The sequence below is a fragment of the Pogoniulus pusillus genome, chromosome 22 (genome assembly GCF_015220805.1).
Source record: "Pogoniulus pusillus isolate bPogPus1 chromosome 22, bPogPus1.pri, whole genome shotgun sequence".
NCBI classification, from domain to species: domain Eukaryota; kingdom Metazoa; phylum Chordata; class Aves; order Piciformes; family Lybiidae; genus Pogoniulus; species Pogoniulus pusillus.
Genome location: NC_087285.1, coordinates 5,180,974 through 5,206,893, shown reverse-complemented (window position 1 = coordinate 5,206,893; position 25,920 = coordinate 5,180,974). Strand labels below are relative to the sequence as shown.

The following is a 25,920-nucleotide window of genomic DNA, read 5'->3' as shown; positions in this document are numbered from 1 at the left end:
ACTTTCCATCCCCAGGAGTCTTGTACTGTGGTCCTGTTCAACACAAGTTGTGTTTACTAATAAATGAGTTTGACTTTAAAATAAACTTGGTGGGGCCTAACTGATAGGTCTGGGGAAAACAAAAAGCCAATTATCTGACACTCTCAGCTCAGATCCTAAACCAGATGTTTGAGTGGATAAAACAAAGTCATGAAGTTGGAAATTGCAGGCACAATTACAGCCTTCATCTTTTATTGCTGCTCAGAAGTGTTAAATGCAGCCACATCTACATTTGGAATTTGGTTATCACCATTTTTCTTCATCTCTCCCAAGCCAAGATTGACTTGCAGCATTGTCACACTGGTAATTACTCTGCTCCTTTGATGAGCACAAGGAAATGAGCAGAAGTGTTTGTGGAGCTCATTTAACATTCATCTTGTAACAAATAACTTGGTTCTTCCAGTAAAGCTGGGTCACTCAATAAAACACCCTAGCACAAACTCTGAAGGCAGTATACTCTGGGGAAAGATGTTTTTAGGTCAATGGGGCTGTGGGAAGGCAGAACTGGGAGCCAGCAGCCTCAGGAGACCCAGGAGGAGGTTAAATAAACATGGGTCTGTATTGCCTTACCACTTATTTTCAAAGAACACCTTTCAGAGTTTGCATTTTTGGGGGTTTTCTACACAGCAACCAGAGTTTCTCTACATACCCCCAAAATGTCATCAGCTTTGTGTCACCATCTGCCTCCAGGATCCTCAGGACAGCTAAAAATACTGCAAGTTCTGGGGCAAACCACAGGAACTGATGGCACAGCCCTTTAAGGACACGGTGGAAACATTACAGGCTCTAAGCTCTCTTCTTGAATCAAGATGGGATGAGGAGAAACACTTCATCTTCAGCCTCCCAAGTGCAGGGATCTAGCACACAAGAGAGCAGTGCAGAGGCAGGTTTCAGAACTCTCGGTGCTCTCAGAAACAGCCTCTCCAGCACATTTTACTCTGCTAAGAAACGACAAATGGCTGAAATCATCAAACTGATGCTGCCTGCAGAGCTCCACTGCCACGTCGTGACCCTGCAGGTGATAGGACAGCTCAGGCTGCTGGTCCCACCACCACCGGATCTCCTTGCTTCTCCTTGAGCAAAGAGAAAGCAGCTTTCTCGCAGCACCATCTGCTACATGAACCACCTGTGCCACAGGATGGGATCAACTTCTCTTCTCATATTTACTTGACCTCTCTTCAGGCACATACTTCATGGCATCACTGCAACCTGACAGGCAGCTGCTAATCCTGTCCCAGTACAACCTGGCTGTCACTTTTCCAGCAGAAAATCAGTACATAAATACTTGGGTTGAATGCCCTCAATGAATGCAACTCAGCTTTAGGACAGCAGCTATGGTGTGATGCCCCAACTGCTCTTTCAGGTGACCTGGAGCCCTCAAGCACACAATGTGTATGAACCTCTGTCAATACTTCTCACTAGCAAGTCTGATTCAAAGGCTTGGGAATGGAGAGATGAGGATGAGGAGAGATGCAGTGGGGGGTTCACACTCCATGACAGGGGATGGAAACCTTCACAGAAGTTCAGGCTGAAGATGCCAGGTATAGGTCCCATGAACTCCTCTGGGGTTCAGTGCCCATTTTAGATGGGTGGTCACCCACAGCCACCTCCCCCACCAGGCCCATGCCTCCCTCATGCTGAGCCCAGCACAGAGGATGGTGATTTTTGGACTGAAGTCTGTTGCTAAAGAAATTTTTCCACACTCTCCCACAGCCCAAATTATGTACATCCTCCCTCCTCAGGCACAGGGGTGAAAGCAGGACAGCATCAGACCTGGGCAAGGCTGAAAAGGCATCAAGGTTCAAGGTGCCTGCTTCACCTGTTCGAAGTCATCTCAGATAAACACAAATTGAGCTGAGCTAAAGAGCCTTGAAAGCCACTAAAAGGAAGAAAAGAAAATAAACTAAACTAAAGAAAAAGTAGAAGAAAAGCCCCAAATCAGGGTAAGTCATTAAGCAGGAAGGCTCGTTAATGGAATTGCTTCTCCTTAATTTGATTTTGCACCACAAATTGCTTGCTGCAGCATGGCCATAATGACTCTGCACGTCCCAATAAAACCTGAGTGCTACCTGCTGCCTTCCCAGATTGTCCCACCAGCTTGCTGATGCTTCTGCTGCACAGATCGGAAGGAAGGAGAGCTTTACAACCTCCCACCCCGGAACAGCCTGCCGAGGGACTGCAGGCAGATGGAGATGGGTGGAGAAAAGGGCATGGGGTAAGTACTATGGATGAAAACAGAGCACACAGAGAAGAGAGGAGGAAATCGGGACCAGTCTTGAAGAGTCCTAAATTCAAAGTAACCTGCTTTAGGTCAAGCATTGGAGCAGGCTGTTCAGAGACATGTGGGAATCATAGAATCAGGCAGGTTGGAAGAGACCTCCAAGCTCATCCAGTCCAGCCTAGCACCCAGCCCTATCCAATCAACTAGACCATGGCACTAAGTGCCTCATCCAGTCTTTTCTTGAACACCTCCAGGGAGTCACTGCCCCAGGAGATGCTAAAAAGCCACCTGGACATGGCACTCTGGGATGTGTTTTGGTGGGCATGGTGGTGTGGGGTTGATGATTTTTGAGGTCTTTTCCAAGCCTAATGATTCTGTGATTCAATGCCGAGACAGTATCACAGTATCACAGTATCATCAGGGTTGGAAGAGACCTCACAGATCACAAAGTCCAACCCTTTACCACAGAGCTCAAGGCCAGACCATGGCACCAAGTGCCACGTCCAATCCTGCCTTGAACAGCTCCAGGGACGGCGACTCCACCACCTCCCCGGGCAGCCCATTCCAGTGTCCAATGACTCTCTCAGGGAAGAACTTTCTCCTCACCTCCAGCCTAAATCTCCCCTGGCATAGCTTGAGGCTGTGTCCTCTCGTGCTGGTGCTGGCCACCTGAGAGAAGAGAGCAACCTCCTCCTGGCCACAACCACCCCTCAGGTAGTTGCAGACAGCAATAAGGTCACCCCTGAGCCTCCTCTTCTCCAGGCTAACCAATCCCAGCTCCCTCAGCCTCTCCTCGTAGGGCTGTGCTCAAGGCCTCTCCCCAGCCTCGTTGCCCTTCTCTGGACACGCTCAAGCATCTCAATGTCCCTCCTAAACTGGGGGGCCCAGAACTGAACACAGCACTCAAGGTGAGGTCTAAGCAGTGCAGAGTACAGGGGCAGAATGACCTCCCTGCTCCTGCTGACCACACCATTGCTGATGCATTATTTTTTTCAGTGCAGGCAAAGACTCTGTGATTTCCTGCAGAGGTTCAGCCCTCAGGTTTGCTTACCCCACGCTCTAAAACATTTGTCTGCACAGACGAACAGGAGGTAGGGACACACCACTTTTGTCCAGTAGGCCAGGAGCTGTCTCAGCCAAAGCTGACAGAAGAATGTTCTGGTAGAGCCATTTCAGATGATCCCCTTACCTCTCCAGTCTTCATTTCTCTACCACATTACCACAAAGCAGCCACCCCCGAGGGTCCGGGGGCAAAGCCCAAGATGCCCTCAGTGCCAACGCCGAGGGCGCTGGGTGAGCATGGCAGAGGCGACCTGCGCCGGGCCCGACTCCGCGCCGGCGATGGGGCAGCGGCGCCGGGAGCGGTGCAGGCAATGCTGCCCTCTTGTGGCCGCTCCTCTCGCTGCGCCTGCGGTAAGAACGGGGTCTGCCCCAGGCTCGACAAACGCCAGGGAAAGCTAACACCGCCCGGAGAGCTCCTGACATCTCTGCGAAACAAACCCGCAAAGCCTCACCTGGGGAAAGCGGAAGCTCAGTTCTCATCTGATCTAGCAGCAGCTGCAGCTGCAGCTGCAGAGAAAGGAGCTGCACCAGAGGATAAAAATGTCATTTTACAGAGGCCCAGCATGATGGGGTTGGAAGTGACCTCTGGAGATCATCCAGGCCAAGCCCCCTAAAGCAGGGCCCCCAAAGAAGCTTGCCCAGGATCGCAATGGCCAGGAGGGGTTGGAATGTCTCCACAGGAGGAGACTTCACAGCCTCTCTGAGCAGCCTGCTCCAGGGCTCAAGCACCCTCACCCCAAAGACATTTCTTTCTCCTGGGTTCCTGTTTGTGCCTGTTGCCCTTTGTCCTGTCACTGGGCATCAGACAAGAGTCTGGCCTCATCCATCCGCTTGCCTGCCCAAGAGATGTTCTCCTCTGTAGCCTGAGGTAGGATGGCAGAACCTGGGGGAAAGAAATCCCTGTGAGCAGAGCCTCCTCGCAGGTCCACACAACCTTTGGTATCCCAGAGGCGACTCCCTGCATCACATTCCAGTGAGGGCTCCAGCAGGTGCTGGGAAGGATGGAGTTGGACAGTTGAGAAGGGATGGCAGCTGAGAACAGAGACCTTGGATAGGAGGGAAGGAAAGTAAGGGGCTGCCTGCAGAGCACCTACACAGGCAGGGAGACTGCAGGACAATGGACAAGCTACTCTGGGGGTGGGGGACAGGCAGGGAGGATAGTAAGGTACCAGAGAAGGAGCAGTGGGGTCCCAGGCTCCAAAGGTGCAGCAATAGCTCCTTCCTTGCATCTCTTCTGGTGCCCATTTTTCTGACCTAAGGAAGCTGCTGTGACCAGTGGGTTGGCTGTTCCTTGCTCCCCTAATGGACTAGGTTGCTGTCCCAGCATCCCAGCCACTGGAGACAAACACCAAACTCAGCTGGTCTCTGCACAGTGCCTGCTGTGACACCAGTTTAGGGACAAGGAGTCAGAATGTTGCAGCCACCACTGCTGTCACACACACCACCTCCTCCCTGCATGGCCAGAGCCTCTGACTGTGGCAGGATCATCCCCCCAAAACACAAAGGGCCCACCAGGGCTTGCTAAGTGCTGACAAAGATTAGCTCAGCACCCCCAGGCATTAGTTAGGCCTCACAGCCCAGAAGTACTTTTGTTGCTTGGAGAACTCAGCCCTCCAACTAAGAAACTGACCACAGCCACACTCACCAAGGGTACCAATGCAGCCCTGCTATGGAGAGTAAGGTCTGCTCTCTCCACACAGAAGCAGCCTGGCACTCAGACCTTCTCCCCTTGGAACAGGACCTCATGTAAGGAGCCCTCACCCCCCCTTGGTGAGCTTACCTGGATATGTCCTGGGTAGCCATGGGGAGATTTTCCTTTTGTGTGCACATTTTAGATCTTCTCTCTGAAGACAGTTCAACTTGTTGTGCAGCAGGACATTCCCAACTGACATCCCAGTCTGCGAGTTTCTTGTGGCAGGAGGAGAGCAGATTAATTGCAATAAAACCACAGTTTTCAGGTGTCTGCTGCTGTCTGTTTTGGGGGTACTTCCATGACAGACACCATCAGAGGTACACCCACACCCAGGTGTGTACAAGAGACGCTCTTCCAGCTGCTCCCCTGATAGTGCAAGTTGATCTGGGGGAAGGCAAAGCCAAAACCTGATGGCCATAGAATCACCCAGGGTGGAAAAGCCCTCTAAGATCACAGAGTCCAACCATCGACCTAGCACCACAATGGCCACTAATAAACCATGGCCCCAAGTGCCACGTCCACACATTCCTTGAACACCCCAGGGATGGACATCCATCACCTCCCTGGGCAGCCTGTTCCAAAGCCTGACCACTCTTGCAACAAAGAAATTGTTCCTAACCTCCAGCCTAAGCCTCACCTCGTGCAACATGAAGCCATTTCCTCTTAGAACCAACCAGGTCTGAAGAGACCTCCAAGATCATCCAGTTCAACCTATTACCTCTTGCCTTGTTGCTTGGGAGAAGAGACTAACCCCCACCTTGTTCCAATCTCCTTTCAGGGAGCTGTAGAGAGCAAGGAGGTCTCCTTTCAGCCTCATCTTCTCCAGGCTGAACACAAGACCTGTACACTATGCACCCTTCACCAGCTTCACTGCCCTTCTGAGGACATGCTCATTGTGAGAATGGAAAGTCACCTGGTGGCTGCTTCCTGCTTGGAACTCTGCACCACCTCAGCTCCCATCCTCTGCTAGCTGCCAGAGGATCACCGCTCCAAACGAACTAATATATGTCGATTGTTTATTGATTCCAACATATTAATAGATTGGATAATAAACAGTACTTTTAAACATTCTCTTAACCAAAAATATAACAAATATTTACAATCACTCAGTAAAAATACAAAAAAGCATACAGAGGCACTGTCTTTCTAAAAGACATAAGTGTAAGAGGTATCAAAAAATAGGAGACAAACATTGCTTGTTACAGAATACTTTACAATCACTGACTTGTGCAGTACAATTGCTATTGGAGTATCAGTACATCTGTGCAGTTTTGCCAATATGCTCACATATTTAGAATCTCATGAATACCAAGCTAAACTGCATTCCAGGTATATCAAAAATAAAGATAGAACGATAAAAAGCACAACAGAAGCCAAAGCTGGGTTGGGAAGTCAAGGGAGATTACCCTCTGTACAAGCGCTCTCAAATATAATGTGTAAAGCTTCTCTAAAGAGAGAGTATCCCTTTCTTCTGCTGTCTGGGAGGCCACTGCCAAGTTGATCCAAGTAGGCCACTGCTAAGTTTAGCCATTTTAAAAACCATACTCAGATTCTAATGTTGTAGTAATGCTTGAACTGGCAGGTTCCTGCTTCCACCACTACCTGCGATGAAATGACTCGGGAGAAGCTGGAAGAGGGTTTGCGGCAGCACTGATGCCACCAGCCCCTGGGAACTGGGGACTCTCTCCACCTCTGATGGGTGCAGGGAGCCCTTGGGGCACCCCCATCCTGAGCTGTGGGCTCTGACCATCTCCCAGGGAAGTGTCACTCACCTCTGTGAAATTCCTGGCGGGAGTAAAAGCAAAGCCAACGAGCTTAGGAAACTGCAGGTTGCAAACATCCACTCGCTCCTACAGGTGGTCCCTGCAGACACATGCACTGCAGACACCTGCAGGTGGTGCCTTTCCATTTCCTCGGGTACAGGGGAGATGAAACCACTACTCAGAGGCTCAATGATCTCATTTTCCCCTTTCTGCCACTGGAGAGGCCAAGTGGAGTTTACAAAACTTCACTGATTTTTGGGGAATTGGTTGTTTTGGAACCGATTGCTTGGAAGTTTTGAGACTGATGAAGGATAAGGAAACAGTGGGTGGTTAAATAGCTGAAATCCAGCTTTTACCCCTGCAGGTCAGGAGCAAACCAACACAAAAGCAAGGAGCACACTGAGGTGTGGCAGTGGAATGATGTGACATCAAAATCAGAGCCCACATCAGAGCAACCTGCTGGAGGGACCAAGTCAGGTTCTGCGATCCAGAAGACATCTCATCAATAAAGTGGAGCAGAGCAGGTACACTGAGCACCTTCCCATCTGAACTGCTGAAAACAAGGGACAATGTCTCTTCAAATCCATCACCAGACACACTACATTTGGCTATCGGCCCCGATCAATGTGATCGGTTGATTTAAAAACTAAGCAAGAAGGAGCGAGCCCAGCGAGGGCAGGGCAGGCAAACCACAGCGTGTGAGGCAGGAGAAGCAGAGGAGGAGCTCGTGTGTCCATGGCTGAGGCATGATTTACTTACACCAGCTGTGCTGGCTAGTAGGGAAATAGGATTAGCAAGCCTTTCACTCGCTTCCAAACCTTCTCAGTGTCCTGACACTGCTGATGTACAAACACCATGCTTCCATGGGCCATTTATTCATTGCTCCTGTGGCTGCTGGAGGGGACCCCAGCCCTGCTCCTTGGAGGAGCTTTAGGCTGTCCTTCCAGACAGCACAATCAGTGTTTTTGGGGAAAAGGAAGTCACTTCAGTAACAAGCCCTCATCCCTTGTACTTTTTGTTCAAGAGGCTGAAATAAAAGCAGAGCTGGAGGGGACGGGAGCCAGGTGACTGCATTGCCCTGGCACAACACGAGAGGAGTTTCGGACAGAACACGCTGCACGCTCCACGGGGACGTTAACAAGCAACTACAGCTGAGGGTGGGACTGGGAGGACTCGGGTTCACATCCCACAAAAACATCAATTGAACAGTTATATGATCAACATTACATGTGCTGAAAACCATCCCTCTGCCCTGCATTGCTCTGACACGTTACCCTTTACTCATTAAGGCCTGTGCAGGTTCGTTATGTTCATTAAGGCCTCAAAAAAAGCAAAACTGCATTTACTGTGATTTACCTCAACTGATTCCTGACATCTCCTTTCAACCTTTTTCTCCTCAGATACTTGTGCCAAGAAAAAATACCTCCTAGAGCCTACCTTCTAATTGAGGTATCCCTCCCTTCAGCATCGCTGCTCATTTACGTCGCTTACTCCAATCCGTATGGGTGAGTCCCAGGAATACTGAACCTGGCACCAGCAGGAGTGCAGGCTAAGGCTCTGCACATCAGTCCCAAGCTGCTGTGGGGAAAGCACATCAAAAGGCTTTGGGTTGTTTTTTTGGTACTTGTGTCACTTTCAGAAGATGTTGTTGCATTCACCTTGCACCCTCTGCACACATACAGGAAACAAAATAAATCCTTAAAGCTCTTCACAACTATGGATATAGAAATCATCTCTGAGGCACTGGAAAAAGGACAAACACCTTCGTTCTAGCTTAGGCTGTAAACATCACAACAGAGATTTACAAGTAAATGTTTAAATACATATTCACACATTCATGTCCAATTGTAACACTGGGGTGGGGGCATCATGTGTGGAATGGAGGAAAGAAGGCAAGAAAAGAAAAACAAAACTGAGAAAAAGAAGAACAGAGGGAAAAAAGAAAAAGAAAAACAAGGGAAAAAGAGAAAAAGAGGAGCAGGGAAAAAAGAGAAAAAGAGGAGCAGGGAAAAAAAAGAGAAAAAGAGGAGCAGGGAAAAAAGAGAAAAAGAGGAGCAGGGAAAAAAGAGAAAAAGAGGAGCAGGGGAAAAAAAAGAGAAAAAGAGGAGCAGGGAAAAAAAAGAGAAAAAGAGGAGCAGGGAAAAAAGAGAAAAAGAGGAGCAGGGGAAAAAAAAGAGAAAAAGAGGAGCAGGGAAAAAAAAGAGAAAAAGAGCAGGGAAAAAAGAGAAAAAGAGGAGCAGGGAAAAAAGAGAAAAACTAGGGGAAAAAAGGAAAAAAGGGAAGAGGGAGGGAACGAGAAGAAAGGGAGGAAGAGGGGAAAGGAAAAAAGGAAGAAAAGAGAGGAAGAAAAAAAGGAGAAAAAAGAAAAAAAAACGGGGGAAGAGACAAACGGAGGGGGAAGCAGGGAGGAAGGAGGAAAACAAAAACAGGGCAAAAGAGAAAAAGAAAAATGGGGAAAAGAGAAAAATAGGAGCATGGGGGAAAAAGAAAGAAACTAGGAAAGAAAGGAGAAAAGGGAAGAGGGAAGGAACAAGAAAAAGAAGGAAGGGGAGAGGGGGAAAAGGAAGAAAAGGAAAAGAGAGGAAAAGGGAAAAAAGAAAAAAAAAGATAAAAAGAAATACAAAAATAAAAAGGGAAAATAGAAAAAGATAAGAGAAAAAGAAAGGAGAACAATAGTGGGAGGAAGAGAAGGAAAAAAGACAACAAGGGAAAACAGTGAAGTTGAAAAGAAAGCTCAGGTATTTCCAGTTCTACCCTCTGTGCTCTGGCTGGCTAAGCAAAATCCAACAAGCAATTTTTTTGACCATAGTCAAAGCAGAGGCTCAGGTGTTAATGCTGGCTGGCTGCAAGTCAAAACTGCCACTGACATCAACACCAGCAGGATTTCTCACCTAGGATTTAAACCCAATCTGTATTTGCCAGCTGAAAACGCCAGGATCTTTTCTAACCCAGGGTAAAATGCCTTATCCCCTACAGAAGCATCAGGTCATGTCACACTCTGCTCCACTAATTTGACTGTAAAATGGAGGTGATTTAGAATTAATTTAGGTGTGGGGATTTTTTTTTTTCAGGTAGTCTTTGCACCTAAATCCTGTGCAGCTCTGGCAAAAGGCCAGGCTGTGTGGGATGATCTTAAAGCCCACAACACACAGGTTTAGGTTTTGGTTTCTAGCAACAGCAGCTTTGCATGCCGAGCTCCACAGGGCGAAAGCTCGCAGTGAAAGCTCTTTAGGGGAAACTTCAAACCTTCTCCATCCCAGTTCCCTGCAAACCACAGCTTCCACACTTCAAACAACAACTTTCCAGGGCAGGAGAGCACCAACTATTGCCTCAGTTGGCTGGTAACCAAAACACACCCAGAAATCCTTCAGGGTGGAGGGTTTTGCTATGTCTGTGTAGGAGGGGAGCGGTGGACATGACCCATGCTGCTCTGTAGGGCTTTGTGCTCTATTTAATCTAAAACCACCCTAAAATCCAGCTTATTTCTGCACCTGGTAAGCTCCCATCTCTAGTTGCCTGTGTTTGAGAGCACCACAGTTTGCGTGGAGCTCATTTACCATCGCACCCACTAAGCATTTCCCTTAGCCAACCGGAGCACTGCCGACACGAATAAAGGAAATTCCCAAAGGAGAAATAAAAAAGATTTAAATTAATAAATTACTTTTCAGATAACTTCAGCAATGTCCTTTGCTTTTGCTGACTTTTTGATACATTTTTGCTTGTTTCTTTCTTTTGAAGTCCATAACACTTTCAGAATGGCCACGTAGAAAATAACGACAATGGGAAACTACTAAAGGATTCTATGGTATCGTACAGAAGAATGCGTCCAAGTTTCAAGCGGTGGTGACAAGTGGTCCTCCTAAATGAATGAAGCCTGGTCCACCTCCAGACACCAGCGTGGTGGCTAGCTGGGGCTTTCTATTTCACAGGCAGTGGCAGAGTGAAGGAAGGTAGAGAGAGGTGACCCAACCCGTTCTGTCTCGTGACAGAGGCAAACACAACGTCTGAGGTTAGCAGCAGCAAGTTGTTAGCCTTCGCTAACAGAATCCTTGTGGTCCATCTCCCCACATCCCCTGTGTGAAGTGGTTGATACCACAACCCAATGGTTAAACTGCTGATACTTGTTCATCTTCTGTAAAACAAGAAGGGGGAGGGGGGGGGAAAAGACAGTTAAACACTCCATCAGCATCCTGCCTTGGATGCAGAGGTGCAGAACAGCACCACGTTATCTGGTGACAAAGGTTCAGCCTGATGGTTTCACTCTCTCAATCACTGACCACACCATATCCACTAACACCATTTATCAGACCCTTAAGCATCTGGAGGCATTTAAGTCATACAATCAAGATATATATTGCAATACAATCCCAGATCCTCCAAAAATTACCAGCATGCAGCTCTCCCAATATCCCAAACCCTACAGAGATTTGGGAGAAAAGCCAGTAAATTCCTTGCCAACATGCAGGGAGCACTGGAATCCAACTAAAAACAACCAAGCATTCTGAGAAACAGGAAAAGAAGTGTGTCTGAAAGTGCATGGTTAAATTTGGCTTAGAAAAATTTGGATTCAAATGTTTGAAGCAATTAGTATTTTTTTCCCCCCATCAAAACCACCTAAATATCAGAACTGAATTAAGAGAAATTTGGATTCAAATGTTTGAAGCAATTAACATTTTTTTCCCCATCAAAACCACCTAAATATCAGAACTGAATTAAGACAAATTTGGATTCAAATGTTTGAAGCAATTAACATTTTTTTCCCCATCAAAACCACTTAAATATCAAAACTGAATTAAGACAAATTTAGACAAATTTGGATTCAAATGTTTGAAGCGATGAATTGTTTGGTTTTTTTCCATCAAAGCCACTCAATGTCACAACTTGATTTTACTGCTGGGTATCTTTCACGTTCCACTCTTTGAACTGCAGTACTCATGGATCTGCTAAATGTTGTTTGCATGTTTTAAAGGGTCAGGATAAGATCATTTTGCATCAGGAATGGTTTTCATCTAAATCCACGCTCATGTTGCGGCCAGACTGAAATGGAAGGAAGCGACCACAGCGTTCTAAGAATAAAAACTGAGCTCACTAGCAAGGGGTACAGCAAGATCATATCAGTGCACAGGTACTGAAAGCAAATCTGCAGATGAACAGGAGAAATTCTCCTGACTCAGAGTCAGTTTTGACACAACATTAAGAGCAGTCTTTGTGAGAGCAAACTCTTGCATTTGGGGCCCGCCATGCTCAGAGCATTGGCTGTTGCTTCAAACAAAAGCATGACAAATTAAAGTGGAAGAGACACTGTCAGGCTAAGTGGGGCTGAGAAGTCAGGTTTTGCAAATGCACTCTTCAGGAGAGCAGGAATCCACCACTATTTTGTTCGGTGTTTTCAAACTCCATCTCCAAGAGTTGCTGAATGAGGCAGCTTAATGCTGGCACCTGAGAGTGCAAATGTGGAATGAGTTAAGAGTTGTGCAGCACCCACCAAACCCAAATTCACTGCATAGTTTGGGTTGGAAAGGATGTTGAAGGTCATCTAGTTCCAACCCCCCTGCCATGGGCACCTTCCACTAAGACCAGGCTGCTCAAGGCCCAATCCAAACTGGCCTCGAACGCCTCCAGGGAGGAGGCATCCACAATTTGTTCCAATATACTCCTTTTCAGATCAGCATTCTGATGCCAACCTAAACCAGCAGGACATCAGTTCATCAACCCAGAGAAGCTGGGGGAGATTTTTCATATGTGATCTATAGCCTGGCAGTGTCCCTTAAAATCATCATCACCACTGAGAGGAGACAGATTCTAAAGCAAAAAACCCAAAACCAAACCAAATCATAGCTACATGCTCTTGAGTGTCTCAGCTGTGCTTTGGGAGATCTCACATATGTTTACATGTAGATTTATTTCTCTGTAATTTAGAGTCTGGTGGGTGCCAACATGCTTTTCTAGAAGGGAAGGCATTCTTTGCTGTTTTCAGAGGTGTATATCCATGCATACATTCATATATACATGTGCATACAGCCACACAAACAGGAGTTGTATCTCTAGAGATTAACCAAGGTGTAATCTCCAAGAATGACCAAGAGAAAGCCCAGAAGATGGGGTTGGGAAGGCAGAGAGCAGATTCACACAGCAAGTTCACATCTCCCGAGGCAGGTGTTGCACATACCATCCTCTTCACTATCTGCGTCAGTCATATCTGCTAGCTTGGGGCTGGACGGCTGCCGGCTATGCCACTGAGGCATCCTCGATGAGATACAGGCCACAGGTTCACTACTGAGAGATGCTGATGAAAGTCTAGAGAGGTCACTGTGCAGCATCTTTGACCTCTGCACTGCCACACTATAGTCTGGAGGTTTTAGGTGTGGGTGGTGGGGCGATCCTTCCTTTATGTCCGCTAAAGAAATCCCCATATATCCCGGAGGGGTGGGCGGTGGTTCCCTATACCTATCGTCCTTCTTAGGTGAGGTGACACAGTAGACTGGGCACAAGAAATAAGCAATGGAAATGTTAAAAGAAGAAAAAACAAAAAGGAAAACAAAACGTTAAAAAATCATGAAATGTTACAATGGCAAAACAGAAACTGATAACAAAATGCAAATGCAGAAACACTGGTTATAACGGCAGCAGCAGCTATTCACCCTCTCAGTTTAGCTTTTCTACTTGGTTTAAGAAGTTAGAGGAGCAGCAGCACCTGTGAACTCATTAGGTGAGATGCCAGCTGGAGTGGAAACAGAACTAGAACCTTCTCTTCATTCAGCTTGCAGTTGTAGTATTCATTATAGTCCCTGCTCCCACTCTGTGATATGGATGGAGAGCGAGCAGGGCAGTGCTGCTGGCTGAGCCTGCTCTTGGTTTGGGTTGAGATACCAGAACCCAAGAAACTGGGTCAACAAGCCCCAGGTTCTGTGTGCTAGAGACTGATAGCAAGAGCTGTTGGTTGAGTTCAACAACATCCCCTCCATCACCCATCAGTGGCTTAAGAGAAATTCATTATAGCACAGCATCGCTGTAACGACTGATGGGTGATCAGACATGAACCCATCCAGTCAGCTACATTATGGAAGGGAAAACAGCACAACACCACATGAAACTGCTCCTGTGAGGCAAAATGTACAGAGAGCCTGCATTCAGTGCTCTCACAATAAAGAGTGGTTTCCCATGCCCAGAGCTTCCTGCCCCTTTCAGCAGCAGCAGCAGCACAGGTCACAATAGTCTCTCAAATCCAGGCATGATTTCTTTTAGGCTCCCTCCCCTCCCACCCACCCACCCCCCAGGTCTGGGGTTCATATGCATGTTAAATTGGGCTTTTGCCACGTGCATGTTGCAGCAGAAGAGTCTCAAAGCGAGGGCAATTTTTAACACCTGTCAGTTGAGTGACTTTGCACTCTTCCTCTGGATGCATCTCAGCCAGTGCCTGTTGATCACAGTGTTGCTGCCTGCAGCACCTGTACTAAGTTCTTACGTGAAAGGGTGAAAATAAAGGAGTGGTTGTTGTTGTGTTGTGGATCTGCAATCCTGCTTTTAGAGATCCTGGTGCTGGCATCAGGAACGAGAGCTGCTTCACACCTGATGGTTCATGCATGGGCTTACAGGAAACAAAGCTGAATTCACAGGGTCTGTGTTTTTGCAGGTACAATGCGTCCAGGCAGAGATCCATACTGATGATTTATAGGAACCATTTCCATTTAACTGGGCTCCAGGAGAAAGCAGGGGAGTGAAGGAGGCTTTCTTCTGCCTGAAGGGCTGGGGAAGGGCTGGGTCCTCCAGGCTAATCCTCAACCTTCACTCTTGGTTGGGTTTGTAGGACCCGATGAGGGTGGAAATATTCTCTTTTAAAGGAGAAATCTTCAGGCTTCCTAGAGCTAGTACCTAGCTTACTGCAATAACACAAGTAGGAATAATGTGCCCTGTTGTACAGTCCCAGTTCATATTTTACAAATTCTATCAAAATAAAGCATTCTAACAGCATTTCATGCCCATCATTTGTCACCCACCAACAGCCTCGGGAGGTTACAAAACCTTTTCACAGGGTTTCATCCTTCCCAAGCAGATGATTACTCAAATACTCAGTCAATAAAGAAAATGAGGTGAAATTCCACACAGTGGTTGAGGGAAATGCAGGCCAAAGGCAGCAATGAAAATTCTGATGTCTGTAACAGGTAAAAGGATTGGGAAAAACTTTTCCCTTTGGATGTACAGCAAGGGCACATCACACTTCCATATATCCTCTGTTGGTAAAGCAAAGGTTGGACCAGAAATATTTGATGTTGCAGAGGGTAGAGGCGTACATAAAGTTATGAAGACATCACATCTACAGATTCTGCCACGAGTATGTGGGAAACACCTTTCCAGCTCCATTTTAAAGCTTTTGGGCAAAAACATGTCTCTTTTGGACAATTATTCCACACCAGCACTCAGTGATAAATGAACTGAAGATTCCTGTCTGTGTTTGCAGTTCCCTGAGTTCAGAGAGTCATTACAGACTCTGGCAACGTGCTGGTTGTAGAGAAGAACCAAACAGTGAAAGAGAGTGAAAATCTCTTTGGCATATTGTATGACACTAAGAGACTTGCATTTGAAAAGCAGAAATTCCATCCACCTGCAGCAGATCTTTGCTTAAGAAGGTGCACATTCTGCAGAAGCATGTTGCTGAGTGTTCCCTGCCAGCATGCTGTGGCTGCACAAAGGAAGACAGCTACACGGTGCAGCAAACTGAATTAAAAGTTGCAGCAGCTCGAGAGAGGTGATTCTCCCTCTCTGCTCTATTGAGACCTCATCTGGAGTACTGTCCACCTTTGGAGCCCCCAGCATAAAAAGGACATGGACCTGCTAGAATGCACTAGAGGAGGCCACGAAGGTGGTCAGAGAGCTGGAGCACCTCCCCTGTGAGGACAGACTGAGAGTTGGAGGTGTTCAGCCTGGAGAAAGGAAGGTTTCAGTGAGACCTTAAAGCTGCATTTTAGTATCTGAAGGGGATCTAAAAGAAGACTTTTTAGAAGGGCCTGTGGTGACAGGACAAGGGGCAATGGCTTGAAACTGGAGCAGGTTAGATTTAGGTTGGACATCAAGAGGAAATTCTTTGCAATGAGGGTGGAGAAATAGTGGAACAGCTTGCCCAGGGATGTGGTGGAGGCCCATCCTTGGAGACATTCAAGGTCAAATGTGATGGGGCCCTAAGCAGCCTGATCTAGTTGGAGTTGTCCCTGCTGACTGCAGCGGTGTTGGACAAGATGACCTTCAAGGGTCCCTTCCAACCTCATGCAATCTATGACTGTGAAAAAGGAGGGGAAGAGCTGTGAGCAAAGACAGCACCTACTGAATACTACCACACCACCTCCCAAAGCAGCTCAGGAAGGCTACAAGGGCAGAGCACAGGCACAGAGCAAGCTGTGAGCAAGTTTTCTGCAAAGCTCCACCATGCTGCCTTTCTTCTGCAGAGCCAAGGAGGAGGAATGCAATCCAAGACCTCTACTCTACGTGTGATGTTTACCTTTGATAACATAAACCCCTCCAGCAATCTACTCAGTAATTAAATTGCATTTTAGCTGCATCCCTTGATTTGCAGTCTAGAAAGCTTTGCACTCTGTTTCATCCTGTTCCTACCAGTTCTTTCAGGTTTGGCTGCTGAACTTACTAAGACAAGGGCACATCTTGCTTGGTAGAACTATGGGTCTCTAAAAAGCTAATTTATGTGTTTTTCTCCTTTCAAATACAGCCAAACTGCAGCTGTACAACTGAACAAAGATAGGAAGGGAATCTGCCTTGCTCTTGAGCTTCCAGAGACCAAAGCCCTGTGGAGGAAAGATGGCCAAGCCCCAGAGAAGTGGGAAAGCTTAGTACCATGCAGCAGTCAAGCTGGAAAATCTGTATTACAGGGACGTCAAGAAGCCCTCCATGCTCATTGCTGCTTGCCAGAGGAACACCTACACTGATGAGTGCTTCCAAGACCATCCACAACAAGAGAAGGTCACGGTGCAGAGGAGAGCTGCCTGGCATTCTTCTGACAGCAGTTCTCCTGAAGTGTCTGGGATGTGGATTGCTGAATTATTTCAGTTGTCCTAATGCAAAAGAAAGTGGCCTGAAAGCACAGAGCCTGCCTGTTGGTGTGGTGGTTAAAACTGCAGGCCAAGCCCAGTTTAACATGCTGTGCAGCCCCCAGACCTGCTGAAGTGGTGTCTTACCAACCCGGTGCCAACGTGAAAGCAGGCCCAAGCTGCTGGCTCGGCTTACCTATCAGGCCTTTCTCCGTGCTGGAAGTGACAGTCTTGTAAGCGGTATCAGCGCCGGCTTTAGAGTCCAAAGCCTCTGCCTGCTCTGCTGGGGAGTTCTCCAGCCCCCTGCGCTTTATTGTCCCATAGTTCGTTTCGTAGGTGTCTGAGAGTGAGCTGGAGGAGGCCCAGCTCTGCCGGGACTGGTCGAGCTCCGCGCTGCCCTTCGACTGCCTGTTGGCTTTGGAAAAGGCTTCCGAGTACAGATAAGCCTCCTCGGAGTAACAGTTTGTGGGGTCAACTTCAGCTATAGGTCCGTCCAGCTGGGTGTGGCGGTAGGAATTGAGCAGATCCCAGCTCTTCTGGTTTGGGATATTCTGGAAGTTGTCATGAGAGCTACTTGAGCATGAAGTCCAGCTTCCCCGGCCGCTGTCTGCCGCCTCTACCGTGATGTGCTCGTGGGAGATCTCCTCGCTGCTCATGGAGGACGTGAAGGCCATGCCCCTGATGAGAGCAGGCCTGGTGACTGACCAGCTGCGTTTGGGAACAGCAGAAACCACAGGAAAAAACGTAAGTGGCAGAGTCAGAGACAGCTGGTTTGAAAGACACCTGTCGTAAAACAGCAAGGCAGCAAGGCTGAGGCACACGGAGCACTGACAAGAGACACAGCTATTCCCAACTCACTACTGCACGTGGCAGCAGGGATGTTATTCCCAAGGGAGCAAGAAGTCTCCAGGAGGTACAGAATCGTAGAACTGTTTCAGTTGGCAGAGACCTCTAAGATCACCAAGTCTAACTACCAACCCAACACCACCACTGCCATTAAACCATGTCCCGAAGTGCCACGTCCATGTGTTTCCTGGCATTTGCAGGCTTGATCCCAGAGCCATAAAAATCTGATCCACAGAAGCTGCTTTCTATAACCTCCAGCAAGACTGTCTGGAATGAAGCAGAGGAGGACTGATCTCTTAGTTTCAGGCTGCCACCACCTTCTTCTCTGCATGTATAAACTGAGACAACACCACCAAAACATTCAGAACAAAAAACCCAAGATTTTCACTGGCAGCAACAGAACTGGCTGTGCCAGGGGAGGTTTGGGTTGGACATGGGGAACAGTTTCCTCCCCAAAAGGGTTGTCAGGACCTGGCCTAGGCTGCCCACAGCAGAGGTGGAGTCCCAACCCCTGTAGGGGTTTCAAAACTGTGTGGATAAGCTGCTGAGGGACACAGTTTAGTGGAGACCTGGCAGGGCTGGGTTAGTGGTTGGACCGAATGATATTAAAGGTCTTTTCCAACCAAAGCAGTTCTGTCATTCTGCAGTGGTTGGACTGAATGATCTTAAAGGTCTCTTCCAACCAAAGCAGTTCTGTCATTCTGTGATTCTACAAAGCTGTTTAGACTGACTGGAGGCAGTTGGATTTTCAAGAGCATTTGGAAATACTGAACATAAATAACAGTTGTGGAAACGATCTGGAGTGATAGATTCTGAAGGCCTCAGTACACAATTTCTTGTTTAAGAAATGGATGCTGAAAGCTGTAATCAGTGTCAGTGCATAATTAAGGGGGGGAGGGAAAGAAAGCCAGGTTTGTATGCATTTAGAATACATGAAATTATGATTGTTAGACATCATTCAAGTCTCTTAACTACTTCTGGTTATGACACATGGGCAGCGCGTTGGAATTCCACACAATCCCTCAGCAGTTTACTGACACATTGTGAAATCGAGGAACACATCTGAGAAATGTGCAAACAACTTTGTTTTTTTCCTTGATTTTCTCTACATAAAGTGTTTTGCTACATAAAAATGTCTTTCTTCCCTCCACTGAAACTAAGATGTAAAGGAACAACCACAAAACATGAACAATCTGCTTTTGATTCGCAGAGAAGTGAGTTAGGAGAGTAGCAGAGGTCCTTGGTGCAACCACAGCCACCACTGAAGGTGGCTTTTGATGGCCACTGAAGGGGCATTTTGCTCAGCATGCTGGTACTGTCCTGACCAAACCCTCAGGTGTGTGTTTATGCTTTTTACAAAAGAGAATGATTTTTATTTATGAAATCTACCTTGAAATTCTCACCTTAACCCAACAAAATAATCAGAATCGATGATTGCTGAAGAGCTGCAGCACTTCAGCTAAACACACCCGAGAAGCTCTTGTAGAGGAGAGAACATCACAGAACACTGATGTGTCATCATCAGTTACACAGAACAGCATCACCCAGCTCTTCAGAGTCCAGTCAGAAAGCCCTTACAGTGCTTTAGAAATGAGCTATAAAAATCAGTGAGAAGCAACCCTACCAGCTTGAACCTAAGAGCAGAAGACATTATCCCAAGAAATCCTTAATGGCTTCATGCCCAGTAGGACCAAATAAGAATTTTCCAGTTCAAACTGACAGCTCAGGACATGCTCTCACTGCACTAAAGCAATGAGACCTTGCATCTGGAAGCTCTGAGGAAGACTGAGGCAGAAAGCTTCCAGCTCACCCAGGCAACAAAAGCTAACAAGGAAAATCCTTTCAAATGACATTAGATTCTATTAAGTGAGTGGCACTGCTGACTCAGAGAGAGCTGAGAATATCCTGTTCCTGTCCTGCTCTCTCTCACGTCTGCACTGATTTCTTAGACGTCATTCTAGCTATTAAGACATTTAGAGTCTCCTGCAAGAGATCTCCACCTGAACCCCACTGATGGGAACAAGCCATTGTCTACCCAGGGGAGAAAAATTCCTTGGGAGAACAGGTTCTTCTCACACAGAGCAGCCAGTTCTCCAGGCAAAGGCTTAATGACCACAGCAGAGTCTATAACTGGCCAAACCTCTGTTATCCCTTCTGACACCTGGACCTGTTGGAGCAGGTTGAAAAGAAGCCATAAAAACCATCACAGCTCTGCTGGGAGGCCAGGCTGACAGAGTTGGGGTTGTTCAGCCTGGAAAACAGAAGACTTTAGGGAGAGCTTCTGGTGGTCTTTCAGTACTTCAGGGGGCCAATCATAAAGCTGGGGACAGACTTTTGAGGCGGGCCTGCTGGTACAGGACAAGGGGGAACGGTTTAAGCTAAAAGAGGAAGATCTAGACTGGAGAGAAGGAAGAATTCTTTTCCACTGAGGATGGTGAGACTGTGGCCCAGGTTAGCCAGAGAAGTGGTAGATGCCCCATCCCTGGAACCATTGCAGGTGCAGTTATTAGGGACTCTAAGCAACCTGCTCCAGTTGCAATGTCCTTGATGACTGCAGGGGGATTGGACTAGATGAAGGACTTGAAAGGTCACTTCCAACCTAAGCTGATTCTGTGACAACAGGACACCAAGTCCAACCCAAATCCAAACCAGTTGTGTCTTACCCTGGGCATGGCTGGCCATAATCAGATAGAGGTTGAGGATGTTCTTTTCTCTCTGCCCCTGCTGAATCCACCACAATGAGAGACTGTGACAAACTCCTCTCGTCCTGCAGCGCCGCTGACATCGAGTCCACTGAACAGTTGCTCACGATGCTGGACCGGGATGAAATCTCACTGTGACTGGAGTCTGAGAAGTTATCAGATTTAGTGGAAGGTATGAGGGCATAGCCTGAGGGAGAGGAGAAGAAAACATCTTGGTCAAAGAGTAATTGAAGCTTCCTAGGTGTAACAATGAAGTACAGACACCCACATTTCAGAAACTTCAGCCAGACCCTGTTTGCACACGATCAGGCCACTGCAGCATCTATCAGCACCTAGCTCTGCAATTTATTAATGCAAGTCTGGTGACACCAGTAACCTGCTTGCAACTCCACTACCACCTAGACCAGAAGGTGAAACCTACATAAATAGCATGAAGAGTGGGTAGAGAGCTCAAGCCACTTCAACTTTCCAGGAGCTGAGCTCTCTACCATAACTGCTGTGCATTTCCCACTGTGCCTCTGCCCTGCATGCCATGTGAGACTCAGGAGAGGCTTTGGCAGTGGACAAGGAGAGGCTGACTAAGGTAAAAGGCAGCTATTAGCTCTCAGGGATTAGCCATATGGTCTTCTTCATTTTTACTATCCGTTCCAAAATGAACAGAGAAGGAAGCAAAAGTGGGAAATTGAGCTTTGGCAGGAGCTGGACCAGATGCCACTACTGTAGAAGGAAACAGCTGAAGACCTCTTCACTTTCAGAGCAAAATATCTAATGTATTTCCTCTGCTTGGCTTACCCCTACCCTCACATCACTTCTTTCAAACACAAATAATGCACACGGCCACATATGTCCAACACCTCCTCTTCCCAGTACCTGGGGTGAACACAGAAGAGACTTCCACGGGCTCTTACTACATATAGCCTGTAGACATTACTGTTGGCAGAGCTAAAGTGACTCCAGATGGGACATCTGTCCTCAAGACTGCATCAGAAAAACCCTCAGCATGGACAACTTGCCTAAATCATTTCTTTTTAAGACTTCAGGGAATCAGGGAAAGAACTGAACTGAACAGAACTTGGCAAAGTTCATCTGGGCTGGATTGAAGGAAAACACACTCTGAAGTCCTTTGGGTTTAGTGACTGGTCCACCTCCACACAGAGCAATCTAAAAGCTGAATTGTCCAAGAGCATTGTCTGAATGCTTCTTGGACATTGAAAGGTTTAAAGCTATGACTACTTCCCTGGGGAGCTTTTCCACTGCTTGACCAGCCCCTTGGTGAAGAACTTTTCTCTAAATCTGAACTTCCAGCTTTAAGTCATTCCAAGGTAACCAATCACCACCCACCAGAGAGAAGGGATCAACACCTCCCCCTCTCCACTCCCTCTCATGAGGAAGCTGAAGACAGCAATGAAGACATCCTTCGGTCTCCCATGCTCTAATGTGAGCAGATGAAGTGACCTCAGTTTCTCCACCTAAGTCATGTCCTCAAAAGTCTTCTCACTGCCCTTGTTGCCTTCATCTGTACGCAGTATTTTTATATCCTCTTCCACTGTGGAGCCCAGAGCTGCAGCAACCAAAGTGAGGCCTCACAATGCCAAACACAGTGGGACAATGTCCTCTCTTGACCAGTTCACCACATGTCCTAGGTGCAGATCTTCCCTGGGCTGAAAAGGTCAGCAGAAGATGTCACCAATGCACACGTGACAATGAGAGGAAATTGTGCAAGAGGAGGTTTAGGTTGGAGACTAGGAAAAAATTCTTTGCTGCAAGAGTGGTCAGGCATTGGAACAGGCTGCCCAGGGAGGTGGTGGAGTCACCATGCCTCGAGGTGTTCAAGAAACCTGTGAATGTGGCACCCAGGCACATGGTTTAATGGCCATGGTGCTGTTGCACTGATGGTTGGACTCAATGATCTCAGAGGCCTTTTCCAAATGAAACAATTCTATGATCTACACCAATACTGTGAGCATTTGATTTATATCATGAGAGGGACTACCTGGAGTCTAATGAAGAGAGAGTGGCAGAACTTACTGTTTGGTTGGCATTTGGGAAACACTGAATAACAGAACTGTCACTGTACCTGTTCCTTGGCTCTCTAAACTTCACATTACTGCCTTCACTGCACTGTAAGGGTGGGTAGCTATAAATAACTGACACAAATATCTGGAAGGGAAGCACATCAAACAGCTTAAACATGTAAATGAACAAGGCTGAAATAACTCAGAATCAGTCTGTCTGACATGAAGTGGACACCACAGTCTTTCTTCTCAAAACACATCATATGGTCTTCCTTCTCCTCCTAGACTTCACGCACAGGCAGTAGGGTGTCCGCAGACTGCTGTTGCTATAGATACTTGTGGTACTCAGAGCATCACTGTCTTTCTCCTTTTGCTTTTCACTCCCTTCTGAGGCTTCACTGTGCTCTGCTTCCCTTTTTGCAGCAAAAGCTGTTCTTTCCCTGGAGAAGCTCCTTTCCCTAAGTCTTCTAAACAGGGGTTCCTTTGTTTTCCTGCGCTCACGCTCAGCTTCTGCCTTTTCACTCTCCTCCTCTCTTTCTCCCTTCTCCTTTATATCAGAATTGTTTCTTGCTTTGACAATCATCCAGATTTTCTTTTGTAAGTAAGCCCCACCTATTCCATAGCTGCGCTGTCCACTGTTCTTGTTGCTGGTTTCACTGGCGAGCGACGAGGACGAGCCAGAGAGATTCATCTGACTGCAGTTATCCGACCTTTGGATGTTGCCAACTACAACCAAGAACACAAAAGGCAGATCTTGAGAAGTGCTGAGATAAATAATAGGGAAAAAAAAAGTGTCCTGATTTTAAAACCTTTTTTTTTCCCCCTCCAATCCTATTTGCATATCACTTGGGTACAGCTCAAAAGAAAATGACATCTAAGATTAAGTGGAAGGTGTTCATGCCTCAGATGATGTCTGACTGCTGTCTGTGAAGCACCTAATTTTAGTCCCATGAGCTGTTAACACAACAGGGTATGCATCACCTCAAACAAAATTACATCAGTGCTAAAAATACACTGAAAGCAAGTTGAATCAATGAAATAATCCCAAAGAACCAGCTGCAAGTTAACAAAAATCACAGGTTTGTGAGCGATGCTCAAAAAACCATCCCAGTGGAGCTAAGTTTGGTGACCTCAGTAATTAAGCTCATATGTATATGCTGTGTTTAAGGAAATTAAGTGGCATTCTGCTAAAGGAAACAGCATCTTGTGAAGGCAGAAGTGGACAGACCAGCATGATCTCCTGCTGAGAAAGGTGAGAAGATGCAGCAGGTCACTGTGCCATGCCATGCTAACCAAGTGGCTTTGAGCTGTGTGTCGAAAGCAGCACAGAAGGGAGGGAAATGCCTTACGCCATTGGACACTGACCACACTGGCTGACTACAAAGTGGTGTTAAGAGATTTCAAATGAATTCCCATCCAAAGTTGACTAAAGATGAAGTGATGCAGGTCTTTTAAGATGAAGACATCAAAAATAAAGGGATTCTCAGGGCATCATGATAGACAGGGGTGTATACAAAGCCCTGTGCACAAGAACAACAAATATGAACAGTGACTTGAGGATTTAGATGGATTCAATACTCTTGCAGCTATCAAACCCATCTGTTGTGAAGAACTACAACATCATTTTATTTCCAGCTCCATTTCAGCACCTGATACTCCAGCTGCCTTAGGTGATATTCAAGCTGTCTTAGGTGATATTCAAGCTGCCTTAGGTAAAAACATCAGATGTCTCAACAGCCTCAGTTTCTGCACAACATTGGTGTCTTCAAGGCATCCCCAGATTTGGGAATCCCACTCATGTAAGTGGCCACCTCAGTCTGAACTGGTCACCACCAAAAAATACTCCATGCAGTTGCCATTGGAATGGGCTGCCTAGGGAGGTGGTGGAGTCGCCATCCCTGGAGGTGTTCAAGAAAAGGCTGGATGAGGCACTTAGTGCCATGGTCTAGTTGACTGGATAGGGCTGGGGGATAGGTTGGACTGGATGATCTTGGAGGTCTCTTCCAACCTGATTGATTCTATGATTCTAAGTATTTCTGCCACTGCCCACCCCGGTTTTGGTACAACATAGACCCCAGGATGCTGACACATGCAAGATGAATGTTCATGCCTCACACGTACCTTTGCGTGGAGAGCCCTGAGGAGAAGCAGGTGGGCTGGAGTGCAAAGAAGATGCCATGGACATAGTGTCATCTGTTTGTTTCTTACTACTTACTTCCTCAGACAAGCTTAACGACTTCTGGGGGGAGCCCGTGCCTACAAAGCCAACAGAACCATTTACTGCTCAGAATCGCTCTCTGGGGCTAGTGGTATCTCTTCAAACAACACATCAGCATCACATCGGCCAAGCCCTGGAGCGTTCAGCAAAGGCAGGAGCAGCTGTTCAGGTGAATTCTGCATGTGAAGGTAGTATCAGTTTCAAACTCAGACCACATCTAAGTGGTCACCTCTGCTGCTGGATGCTCACCTGATGTGTGTTGAAACACACAGATCTTCTCAGTGCTTATCTGTATCTAATGGACAGAAGGCATGAGAATGAGGCCAGGCTCTTTGCAGTGGTGCCCAGCAGCAGCTCAAGGGGCAATGAGCACAAACTGCAACCCAGGAGATTCCATGTGAACCCAAGGAGAAAATTGTTTGCCATGAGGGTGCTGGAGCCTCGGAGCAGGCTGCCCAGAGTGGAGTCTCCTTCTCAAGTGCTAAGTTACAAGGAACGAAACTAAATCGAGAGCAGATTTGGAACCAGCACCTTATAATTAGCTGTTTTAAGAAAAGTTATTACAAACTGAGCAAACAACTAAGTAAACAGCACACCCTCTAAAACCACAGCCACAGCCTTCAGCTGTTTTCAAGTGCAAGAAGTCAGTGAAGCACAACAGTACCTCCAATAACCCACCCAGCCACAGACACCTCCTCCCTCCTAGTTACTTCATCTACAGAACTCTCCAGACAGGTGAGCTGAAGATACTCACTGAATGTGACATGATCCTTTGTCAGTCCCTTTTTCCTGCTGGGGTATAAATTCACAGTTGGAACCTGAAGAACTTGACTCATCCTGTTCTGTTGATGTTGATGGGATTTGGTGCTTTGGCCAATTGACCTCATGGGTACTGGAGACATTTCAGAGGATTTTCCTCCTCTTCGCTCACTTAAATTCTTTGTCACTGTTATGGAAAAGTTGAATACAAATATTGTGAACTTAGAACTGCAAGATTATTGCAGGCATCCTGAGTAACCAGACAAAGCAACCAGGGTATGAAGCAGAGAAAATGTATTTGAAACCATTTCTGTTCCAAACACACCTATCTTGTTGCACTGAAGAGGCTCTTACCTGAAGCACTACTTAAAAGAACAACTCTAATGGAGGTTTAGCAAAAGAGAAAAAAAGTCCTTTATTTCTACCACAATTAAAGTTTGCACCAAAGGTGCAAAAGCACAACAGCACCTCCTTCAAAGTGACATCACGCCACCCAGATCTTCAGGCACAGCTGTTCTGCAGCTGGCATCAAGCCTTTCACTAGGTGGCACAATTGATTTAAAAC

At 47.0% G+C, this 25,920-nt stretch overlaps 1 protein-coding gene across 8 annotated transcripts in view; it reads right to left on the bottom strand.

Moving 5' to 3' along the window:
- Positions 1-6,017: 6,017 nt before the first annotated feature.
- Positions 6,018-25,920, bottom strand: part of RAPGEF6 (Rap guanine nucleotide exchange factor 6) — a 169,550-nt gene continuing 149,647 nt past the window's right edge. For 5 of the 8 annotated variants that reach the window (XM_064161533.1, XM_064161535.1, XM_064161534.1 and 2 more), the window contains 7 exons: positions 25,351-25,542; positions 24,500-24,634; positions 22,991-23,104; positions 20,325-20,550; positions 17,012-17,523; positions 12,948-13,259; positions 6,018-10,910 (listed from right to left, as the gene is read on the bottom strand). In XM_064161533.1, coding sequence (XP_064017603.1) covers positions 10,885-10,910; positions 12,948-13,259; positions 17,012-17,523; positions 20,325-20,550; positions 22,991-23,104; positions 24,500-24,634; positions 25,351-25,542 — 1,517 coding nt within the window. In that variant the 3' untranslated portion in view covers positions 6,018-10,884. The remainder of the gene's footprint in view (positions 10,911-12,947; positions 13,260-17,011; positions 17,524-20,324; positions 20,551-22,990; positions 23,105-24,499; positions 24,635-25,350; positions 25,543-25,920) is intronic. The other 3 variants (XM_064161537.1, XM_064161540.1, XR_010306358.1) reach the window with 2 other exon arrangements.